The sequence below is a fragment of the Oncorhynchus kisutch genome, linkage group LG6, assembly GCF_002021735.2.
Source record: "Oncorhynchus kisutch isolate 150728-3 linkage group LG6, Okis_V2, whole genome shotgun sequence".
Classification (NCBI taxonomy): domain Eukaryota; kingdom Metazoa; phylum Chordata; class Actinopteri; order Salmoniformes; family Salmonidae; genus Oncorhynchus; species Oncorhynchus kisutch.
Genome location: NC_034179.2, coordinates 52593689 through 52605465, shown reverse-complemented (window position 1 = coordinate 52605465; position 11777 = coordinate 52593689). Strand labels below are relative to the sequence as shown.

Sequence of the window (11777 nt, the reverse complement as noted above, 5' to 3'; positions counted from 1 at the left end):
CAGTTAGTAGAGCATTGCACTTGCAACACCAGGGGTTGTGGGTTCAATTCCCACAGGGGACCAGTACAGAAAGTGTACACACTCACTACTGCAAGTTGATCTGGATAACAGCGTCTGTGAAATGTAATAATGGTAAATGAAGGTATACAAATAATGTCTCGTGTATGTATGTGTTAATAGTAAATTATATCTGTTAAATATTATTTCTCGAAGAACACAAAGCGCGTTTCTCCCATTTCGAACATATTTCGCAAAATAACAGTTCATTTTGACTAAGAGATCATTGAACACTATGGGTTTCTGAATGGATGTATCACATTTGTGTCAAAGTTTGGCACTTAAAGTTGTTCTTCCACACCCTTACATTCCTCTCCATTTCAACTGAAGTAAACTATCAAGTGGCCAAAAAATCCATTCCTTTCTGTTCAAGTGAGAAAAAAAACACACACACACCCTTAAGACAAAACCTTGTACTGAGTGATAGCTTCGCAACAGGTACAAAATAGAGGACCACTAGTGAATGCACAAGGGGAAGAGCTTCAAAATCCACTCACTTTCCACTTCATTCAATTGAAAATGGGTAGTACAGTTGTTGCTAAGAAACTTTACAATTTAATGTAGAAACTCTGACGGTCACTTTAGACTAGAGTAGCACGTCTTTTCAGTACCTCAGGGAGTAGCTAATATCACAGTTGAATGTCTGAAAAGATATTGTCAATTGAGGCTGTAATAAGTAACTTTGCCACCTATCTTTTTAGTCATACCATTCAGTGAACAGACTATTACTGGTCTTTAGAGCCTATGTAGACCACAACATAGAAAATACAACAACAACAAGATAAATTCATTATAGAACGAAATTATGTCTCTATGATATTGTTGACAAAGGACATTCTCCATCTCTGTTTCGTTGAGGGCTTTCTAAATAGGGAAACACGGCGATTTCCTTGAAAAATACCCTACAACACTCAAACTCTACTCTGGACCTCATAGCCAGTTTTTTAATTGTTCCCCTCTAATCAAGGACTTATTTAGACCTGGGACACCAAGTGGGTGCTATTAATTATCAGGTAGAACAGAAAACCAGCAGGCTCCGGACCTCGTAGAATACACCTGCCCTACATTATCCCACACAGTCCAGCATAATGCAATGATAATAATGATATCAATGAAAGGGGATACATGAAGAAAATGAAACATATCATTGCCCCTTTCAAAAATTGAAGGGTTTGATAAGTGTTTGTTTCCTTTTGTGATCTACTATGTACACAATATCATGTGATTTACAATATGTACAGTAAAATGACTTATTCATTTCGATCAGGGTTTCCCAAACTTGGTCCCGGGTCCTCCCAGGGGGGAAAGTTTTGTTTTTTGCCCGAACACTGCACAGCCGATTCATATAATCAAAGCTTGATGATGAGTTATTTAAATCAGCTGTGTAGTGCTAGGGCAGAAAACAAAATGTGCCCCCATGGGAGGCCCCAGGACCGTGTTTGGGAAACCCTGGTCTAGATTAAAGCACTGCTTTAACATCCTCTGGCTGCCTTTAGCTAAGGTACTCTTTTGGAACAGGTTGGCCATGATTTGGGTATACAAGTACCCCATAAGTTGCATTGTAAGCGTTCCATTAGCATATGATGTGAAGCACAAATAGTTTGAGTACTTATGTTGACATTCACAATGTGCCACACTATAAATGAGTGATGATGTATTGACACATGAATGATTTAATGATCCATTGTAAACACAGAAAAGCAAAACAAACAACAACAAAAAATTCCTGAACTTCTCCCAGATCTTTCAATACATTTTCAGCGTCAGATCATTGTAATTTCCACAGTGTTTCTCTTCAAAGAGAGTAAGGCTTATGCATCTGGTCTGGTCACAAGCAGATGCTTTCTTCTCCATGGAGCCGTCGTGTTCATCAATATTCCTCAAGTTAAATGGTTTGTTTTTGCCTTAAGTCCCTCTAAACCACCCATGGAGACAGATGGAATGGATCCTGTTTTAATGCAGTGACTAAGTAATGCAGTTCAGTCTTATGACAAATGGGAGTTTGTTTTCTGTCACTGAGAGTTTTGGCATTTTGATGGGTGTACGCATTCAGAACTACAGCCGCTTCCATTGTAGACACTCAACGTGCCAGCTGAATGAAGTAAAACACTGCCTGATGTGTTTGCATGAAATTCACTTCCACCGAGTGGTTGTGGGGGAGAGAAAGGGAGCAGAATATGTTTTGATGTAAGAAAATATGTTTTGATGTAAGAAAACCATACATTTGATTTTGATGCCTATTTCTTATCTACACACTTCCCAAAGGAGCCAGCACAGCCATACTTGTGTGTCAATTGAAGATAGCCAACAATAGCAAAGTGTTTGAAAGGGAAGAGTTTCTCAGAGCAGTCGACAAGTTAATAAAAGTTGATATACCAACGTTTTCCCAGTAAGGTCTGGATTGATCCTCTTGTAATACATACTGGTAGAGATTAACGTTAATTTATAAGACAAAATCTGACTTTGTCTCATTTTCTACTTTTCCTAAAAAGTAAGACGAAATCCAGATGGATAATCAGCAGTGTTCTTTTTTTTGTATCCATAGCCAACAATAGAAGACCTTAAAGGGGCTATCCACAGTTTAAACAATAACAAACAGAGACCCCACCTCTGTCTTTGTAAAAAGCTGAGGGATGGGCCTGAAGAAATGTAACCACTCTTAAATTTACAGACAGGGTTATTGATACAAGGACTGACCATCCATGAAATCTAAATGATGGATTTAAACATATTTTGAGGCTAAACAGTGTTTGTTTACATTTACAATGTTCACAAACATTGGAGTAAAACGAGCTTATATGCTGAGTTGGGATGGGGTAGGACAGTTGAAGTAAGCTCATGAGGCCTTTATAACTTCAAGTATCAATGAGAATATCATTAATTTATATGTCGGTAAATGGATGTAACAACTGTGGATTGCCCCTTTAAAACGTGTTGATTTTGGGCCTGAAAGGTGCATGCAATAAATGAAAACCACTACATAATAATAAAATATATACAGTGTCTGTACAGTTGACCATTGACCATAAACAGTATTTTCTAGCGCTCCTGACCACACATTCAAAAAATGCATGTTTAACTGTGTAAAAGTAAAGTTTCACAGTTAGATGAAAGAAACCTAGCTATCAAATTATCATTGAAAATCATACTTACTGTTCGACCTACATAGCTATTAAAGTGCTTGAGATTTAGCTTATTTTGTATTTTGGATGGATGGAATACAGCAATAAGTAAATGCATATTTTAAAAGATGGGGAAAATAAGCTGATGTCAAATCTTCCGTTTGTCTTCTACGGCGCATGCGTGACTTGTTAATGCAAGAAATCGGGAACATGCCTTAATACTTTTTCAGTTTGAATGAAGTTTGTTTACCGTGAAAATGTTTACTGTGATCTAATATACTGACTAAGGGCAGATACAACAACATTGAAGCGGCCCTGACTGTGATTACCTTCTACGTAAACCAATTATCTGATCAAAGGGAATCTGGAAAATGTAGTCCTGCAGAATCACTACGGTGAACTTAGGTTCTTGCCTTACCCGAAGCACAGTCGTAGTACCCACTATCGGACTCCAGATCCCTGCATGCCTAATGGTTTTGCTACAACTTTTGCTTCAACCATATAAAGAAATTATGAGAAATATGAATGAACAAACATAGAAAAATCAAACAGAAACAAAAGGAAAAGGAAAACATTTCAGTGGGTCCCCTTCTGATAAAATGGTCTAGTTGGAGCAGAACATATATTCTAAGTCTGGCTACACGCTGGATCTAGAGATAGAGATAGGAGATCCAGTAAACCAGGTTAAAGAGACCGAAAGCGGTGGGGAAACCGATGCGAGCGTACGAGTCTATCTTGGCGACACGGATATGCAACCGCCCGTGCCGCCAGGCCCCGGAGCGGCAGTCCTCGAAACAGCAGAAGAAGCTGGTGCAGTCCTTGCCGTCTAGGCACTCGTAGCCATACTCCTCATCCCGCTCCTGCATGTGGGTGGCGTTGTTCATCTGGATGGCGGTGGCTGAGCGAGGGCGTATGTCCACCGTAGGTGTCTGCTTATAACAAAGAGAGCACAGTTAGCGACTAGAGTCTAAGAGGCAGCACAGGGGACCTAATTTAGTCTCTCTTTATGTTAGTATACAAAATGTAATTTGCATCTTCACTTGCCGATGGGATCTTTTTAAGCATGTCAGCAAATACATGTTTACTTATCAGTGGCACCTGCATTTAATTAGAGTGGCTTAAAGATGACAATGGACTATTCCCATTGGAACACGTAATGTAAATTACACCTTAGGGTAAAGAAGTTTAGCTTCTGTCAGAAACATTGTGTAGTTTCACTTTGTTTAGCAGAAAGATGATGCTAGTGCTGGGCAACCCATTATAAGCTCTGCTGTTGCACGTCATGGGAAAACACGAGGAGTATCGTGGTTATCATTAGTCCCAAAGCTAAACCATAGTCCCTTTTCGCATTACGATTCACTCAAATTACATCAGTCCTGCACTATTTGAAGTGAATATTAAGGAAGGCTTCATAAAGCAATTAAATAGGCTTCGTAAGCACTACATAAATGGGTCACAAATCATCTCTAACCGTATTTCATGCAAATGTGAACAAATATCTGTACGGTTACGTCACACACGTATGCCACATTATGAATCTTTATAGAGCATGACATTTGTTAATAGATTATTTGTGAAGCATCTATGTAGTGCTTATGAAGTCTATATGAAGGCTTTATGAAGACTTCATGAGATGCACTTCAAATAAAGCGGGACCAATTCTTGTTCTGTACGTGGATGCCCTTGTATGGATTTCAGAGGGAGGAAATGGGAATTTATTGTAAATCGCTTATGATTTAAGCTGTATGATAAGAAAGACTCCTGAGCAGGGACTCACTGTTCCTCCATCCTCCATTTCCTGTCCCTAAATGGGTTAAATCATCTTCCATTTAAGCCTGCTCACCACTTCAGGGCACAGCGTTTTATTTCAGATGATTCCTAAAATAGGTCAGTGACATCAGCGGGTCCTTTGCTCCATCAGTCAAAAGAGGCACAATTAGCATTCAAACAGGGCATTTTCATGGTCTTTTATCGCAAAACAACACGCCACCTTTAATTCTTTTTTTTTTAACTCTCATGATCAACTTTAATAATGAGCTTTCTCTGACTCAGCGTCATATTTTCTGTATGAGTCACTTCGAAATATAATGACGTAGTTACATGTATTGCCCCGCTTAAAATAAACTGAATGGAATCGCTACTAACTGAATGGAGACCAAAGCCTCTTTCAAAAGCCTTTTTGCTCTTCATGAGCCTTTACTGTAGCTATATTTACAATGTGATGCCGTGCCAGTACTATGTTTAGGTAATCATACTGCTTTCCGAATGTTTGGTCTTTATAAAAATGAATCATATGTGTGTCAAGTACCACTTCTCAAATGCCATAAGCATTGGGGTAAATTGTTTTTAAGGCATGTGTCATCATAAAAGCTCAAAACACTGATTTGACTTTAACTCACTCCCTGCAGCTCAAATTTGCCCAGCACTAGAACACAAGGGTTATTGTCGTCCCTTTGAAAACGATACATGGCTGGTTCCACAATATTGCCTGATTGATTGACAGCCGCCGGGGGATTTGCAGCAGGGAGCAGCATCAGGTCATGTGACCCGGTTCCCAAAGTGGGGTTGCACGGGAGAAGGAAGGGTGTGGTAGGAGCTAGCTCAAGCAGTGTAACGAACACAGATACTGCAGCGTGGCCAGGGTTTGCAAAACAAAACAGTGGCATTGCAGCTTTAACCAGATGAAAGTAGACAACCTCTAGGGAGGAATGATTGAAGGAAACACAGGCCTCTGCTCTGGATCCGTACCACTTTAATCTAAGCTTAGTGTCAGCTGTAGTACATTTTTTTTTGATTGTTTGTCCATTTCAAATAGCTATAGAAAATGCTCTTCCTATAAATGGCTGGTTCAAATGTTGACTTACAGTATTCTCTGACTAATGGTATTTAAATTCAGTCAAATGACCCCATTAAGAAATGTTCTTTCATACCATAGATTAAGGGTGATTCAGGTTTTGAAAGCACACCATCTTCTTTACTTGAGTGTTAAATATAGCTCTTCAGTAGCACCCTCTGCACTGTGAGTGTATGAAGATTACTGGGGCTGAATCTACTCTGCTGCGTGTGTAGCCGTTAAGATGATCACTACTAATGAGGCCTAGCACAGTGTAGGGGTTGTCTACTTCAGTCTGTTAAGGCTCTGCTGACTCTAGAGGAAGCGTCAGGTTAAAAGCCCCACAAATACACAGGCAGGTTAAATGATAGCGGAGAAAAAGATGCCACCGGTTTACAGTCAAAATTGCACAGTGTGAGGCAGAAAGAAATGGGAAAAAAAGCCAGAATGAAACCATTGCATGCCATCTTTTTACTAGCGACGTGTGTGGACTGGTTGAAAGAGCGTAATATTGTCACTACACAAGTACGTCTGGCTGCCTCCGCACTTTCCTGTGAGCACTTTGTGTGATGGTATTGCGGAAGAGATTCTGAGGTAAAGGTAAGGAAAGGGTATCTAAAACAGACAAGTAGCAGTGCAATGCGCTAGCTGGGGCCAGAAAGAGGCTAAATGCAGCAGACACATGCAGTCAATAGTTGAAACTGAAGCCAATATACCTTTGAGGAAAAGAGCCGGAGGAGCTTTTGTCCCAACAGGAAACAGAGAATATGTGGAATTAAAAGAGAACAACACAAAAAAGAACACATGTAATAAACAAAAACATAGAGAACATCAAAAGAACATCAAAAGTAGAAAGAGAACAGTATACTGTAGAGACACACACATTCAGAAGGGGGAAGGTGCATGACAGGACACATCACACTGGAGACCAGGTTGATCTCCAGCCAAATCTACCTTTAGAGATGTGCTATATCCATGATAAAAACAAACTTGACATCAATGGTTTAGGGGTGATATTGATCCTAGTAAGGCTCAAAGCTGACCCGTTACACCAAAACAAGACAATGTCATTTTTTTGTACAGTTAATGGCATTTGTATCTAGATAAAACACATTGAATATGGATTTGTAGTGCTTTATACTCTTTCTCCATCTAACTTAAAATACCTTAGATTACCTAATCAGTTCCAGTACGCATACATTTAGTAGATTGATTATAAATTACCTGTTGTTGTTCTCATGCATAATGCAGATATCTGAACAAATACCATCATAACATGAAACAGGACATTATTATGTTTTATTTTTCATAAAATGGTTAGAAATCAAATGTATTTGTCACATACACATGGTTAGCAGATGTTAATGCAAGTGTAGCGACCATGCAGTAATATAACCTAAAAATTTCACAACAACTACCTGATACACACAAGTGTAAAGGAATGAATACGAATATGTACATAAAAATATATAAATGAGGGATGGCAGAACGGCATAGGCAAGATGCAGTAGATGGTATAGAGTACAGTATATACATATGAGATGAGTAATGTAGGGTATGAGAACATTATATGAAGTGGCATTGTTTAAAGTGGCTAGTGATACATTACATCAAGATGGCAAGATGCAGTAGATGGTATAGCGTACAGTATATACATATGAGATGAGTAATGTAGGGTATGAGAACATTGTATAAAGTGCCATTGTTTAAAGTGGCTGGTGATACATTTAATTACATCAAGATGGCAAGATGCAGTAGTATAGCAGTAGTATATGGTATAGCGTACAGTATATACATATGAGATGAGTAATGTAGGGTATGTAAACATGATATAATATAAAGTGGCTAGTGATAAATTGATTACATCAATTTTCCCATTATTAAAGTGGCTGGAGTTGAGTCGGTATGTTGGCAGCAACCACTCAATGTTAGTGATGGCTGTTTAACAGTTTGATGGCCTTGAGATAGAAGCTGTTTTTCAGTCTCTCGTTCCCCACTTTGATGCACCTGTACTGACCTCGCCTTCTGGATGATAGCGGGTTGAACAGGCAGTGGCTCGGGTGGTTGTTGTCCTTGGCCTTCCCGTGACATTGGGTGCTGTAGGTGTCCTGGAGGGCAGGTAGTTTGCCCCCGGTGATGCGTTGTGCAGACCTCACTACCCTCTGGAGAGCATTCCGGTTATGGGTGGAGCAGCTGCCGTACCAGGCGGTGATACAGCCAGACAGGATGCTCTCGATTGTGCATCTGTAAAACTTTAAGTGTTTTTGGTGACAAGCCAAATTCCTTCAGCCTCCTGAGGTTGAAGAGGCATTGCTGCGCCTTCTTCACCACGCTGTCTGTGTGGGTGGACCATTTCAGTTTGTCCATGATGTGTACGCTGAGGAACTTAAAACTCTCAACCCTCTTCACTAATGTCCCATCAATGAAGATAGGGGGCTGCTCCCTCTGCTGTTTCCTGAAGTCCATGATCATCTCCTTTGTTTTGTTGACATTGAGTGTGAGGTTATTGAGTGGTGGGTCTAGGGTGTCAGGTAGGGTGGAGGTGATATGGTCCTTGACTAGTCTCTCAAAGCACTTCATGATGGCGAAAGTGAGTGCTACAGGGTGGTAGTCATTTAGCTCAGTTACCTTAGCTTTCTTGGGAACTGGAACAATGGTGGCCCTCTTGAAGCATGTGGGGACAGCAGATTGAATATGTCTGTAAACACACCAGCCAGCTGGTCTGCGCATGCTCTGAGGACGCGTCCTGGGATGCCGTCTCGGCCTGCAGCCGTGCGAAGGTTAACACGTTTAAATGTTTTACTCACGTTGGCTACAGTGAAGGAGAGCCCGCAGGTTTTGGTAGAGGGCCGTGTCAGTGGCACTGTATTGTTCTCAAAGTGAGCAAAAAAGTTGTTTAGTCTGTCTGGGAGCAAGGCACCGTGATTCGCGACGGGGCTGGTTTTTCTTCTGTAGTCCGTGATTGATGGTAGAACCTGCCATATACCTCTCGTGTCTGAGCCGTTGAATTGTGACTCCATTTTGTCTCTGTATTGACGCTTAGCTTGTTTGATTGCCTTGCGGAGGCACACCGAATCAGCGTATTCATCAATGTTGTTGTTCGCCATAATGCGGAACATTTCCCAGTCCACGTGATCGAAGCAATCTTGAAGAGTCGAATCCGATTGGTCGGACCAGCGTTGAACAGACCTGAGCGCGGGAGCTTTCTGTTTTAGTTTCTATAGGCTGGGAGCAACAGAATGGAGTCGTAGTCAGCTTTTCCGAAGGGAGGGCCTTATATACATCGCGGAAGTTGGAATAACAGTGGTCTAGGGTTTGGCCAGGCCTGGTAGCACAATTGATATGCTGTTAGAATTTGGGGAGCCTTGTTTTCAAATTAGCTTTGTTAAAATCCCCGGCTACAATAAATGCAGCCTCAGGATATGTGGTTTACAGTTACAGTCTCGGATGTCTCTCTGGAATGCTACCCTTGCTCGGATTTTGTCTACCTTGTTGTCAAGAGACTGGACATTGGCGAGTAGTTTTCGGAGCCTGACCAGAAGACCGCTCCGTCTGCCCCTTCTACGGCGTCGTTGTTTTGGGTCGCCAGCTGGGATCCGATCCATTGTCCTGGGTGGTAGGCCAAACAGAGGATCCGCTTCGGGAAAGTCGTATTCCTGGTCGTACTGTTGGTGAGTTGACGTTGCTCTTATATCCAATAGTTCCTCCCGACTGTATGTAATAAAACCTAAGATTACCTGGGGTAACAATGTAACACATAAAAAAACAAAATACTGCATAGTTTCCTAGGAACGCGAAGCGAGGCGGCCATCTCTGTCGGCGCCGGAAGTAGCACACATCACCCTCACTGAGTGACCCTTACACCCAAAGCCTATGAGAAATTAAAGGAGGTTATTTCCTCGATTTCCTGTTTTATTCTTAACTATTCATGAAGATCAAAAGGAGCTCAGTCAAAGGCTTCTGCAACATATCTTGGCAGACCATGTGAAGAACCTCAGTGAGAACAACCTCGGTGAGAACATCCAGATCATTACTCATTCATCCTGCACACATTTATATCCAAAAGCAAATCTTAGTTACAAAGAAGCTGAAACAGCAGCATCACACAGCCTGTTAAAACCTCTTGGGGATCGGGCTGAATACTGCCCCCTTTGGAGGAAGTGCGTGCCCATAGTAAACAAAACAAAAATTGTCCAAAATGTCTAATATATGCATATAATAATAATTATTGAATAGAAAACACTCTAAAGTTTCTAAAACCATTTAAATTATGTCTGTATGTAAAGCAGAACTCTCAGGGCAGCCATTCTCCGAAACTCTCTCTTGGCAACAGAAAAGTTGGGACAACTTTGACGTCATCGCCCCCACCCTTCCCAACCAGCTACGGATCCAGGAACAGTTTCTATGTCTTCAGCGCGATGTCTGCTTTCAAATGGGGCATTCATTGTGAGAATCTCGCGCGCCCTCGTCCTTTGGCGGGCTAAAACGTTCGGGTCCCACGAAAATACATGCACTCTATTGCGTGCGTCTGAATTGGAGCTCTCTCTTTTTCCATGAAACACCAATTGATGTCGGTTTGTCTGTTCGCGCTGATCATTGTTTTACACGTTTAAAAGATCCTAAAGCTTGATTCTGCACTTAGTTTGACCAGTTTAGTCGACATATAATATGTAATTAGTAGCACACATCACCCTCACTGAGTGACCCTTACACCCAAAGCCTATGAGAAATTAAAGGATGTTATTTCCTCGATTTCCTGTTTTATTCTTAACTATTCATGAAGATCAAAAGGAGCTCAGTCAAAGGCTTCTGCAACATATCTTGGCAGACCATGTGAAGAACCTCAGTGAGAACAACCTCGGTGAGAACATCCAGATCATTACTCATTCATCCTGCACACATTTATATCCAAAAGCAAATCTTAGTTACAAAAAAGCTGAAACAGCAGCATCCCACAGCCTGTTAAGTACCTTGCTAGCTAACTCAGGTGCTTTCACTTTAGCTTCCATGATGTTGTGGGGATTTGTAGCCCATAAGAAAACGTCTGGTCATGTGACAAAGGTCTAAATTACAACTGCACAGCTGTGGTGTGGATTAAGTACAGGTTCAATCTATCCCGTGCCTCTCACGCAGACTGCATGGCACTCACAATGACTTCTCCCTTAAGGGAACCTAGTAGTAGTTGGCTATACATTACAGTAATACAGTGAGAGTGATTGGTAAAGCTTTCAGAGGCTGGAAATAAGGTTAGAACTCTGTGAAAACACTCTAAGCTCAAATGTTAAATTCTTTGAGGAGAAATGTACACATATACTATAAGTTCCCTGAGAGAAAATCTGACAATTTTGTATTTACCACTTGTGGGCCTACTTTGTTTTGGATATACAACACTCACCGGGTTTTTATTTTTCTTGTCCTTTTTTGTGCTTGGCTTCCTGTTGCTCACAAAGTAGTGCAGTGTTCCATACTCTATCAGAGCGGCGAAAACAAAGATGAAGCACACGGACACAAAGAGGTCCATGGCCGTCACGTAGGATACCTTAGGCAGCGACTTCCTGGCTATGGTACTCAGCGTAGTCATGGTCAGCACAGTGGTAATGCCTGTCAATGGACAAGAGGGTCAAGATGAGGGTAAAGAGAGGTTATAGCAGCAAAGGGTAACATATACCATTTGTGACCTATTTAAGAAGCTACAATTGAGCAGTTGGCGTACAGGCGTACAGTTGAAGTCGGAAGTTTAGATACACTTTGGTTGGAGTCAGTTT

At 41.2% G+C, this 11777-nt stretch overlaps 1 protein-coding gene across 2 annotated transcripts in view; it reads right to left on the bottom strand.

Annotated features, from left to right (window-relative positions):
• Positions 1 to 455: 455 nt before the first annotated feature.
• Positions 456 to 11777, bottom strand: part of gabrg2 (gamma-aminobutyric acid type A receptor subunit gamma2) — a 66596-nt gene continuing 55274 nt past the window's right edge. The window contains exons 8-10 of one of the 2 annotated variants that reach the window (XM_031826929.1): positions 11408 to 11613; positions 6729 to 6752; positions 456 to 4111 (exon numbers count right to left, since the gene is read on the bottom strand). In XM_031826929.1, coding sequence (XP_031682789.1) covers positions 3830 to 4111; positions 6729 to 6752; positions 11408 to 11613 — 512 coding nt within the window. In that variant the 3' untranslated portion in view covers positions 456 to 3829. The remainder of the gene's footprint in view (positions 4112 to 6728; positions 6753 to 11407; positions 11614 to 11777) is intronic. The other variant, XM_020485901.2, reaches the window with a different exon arrangement.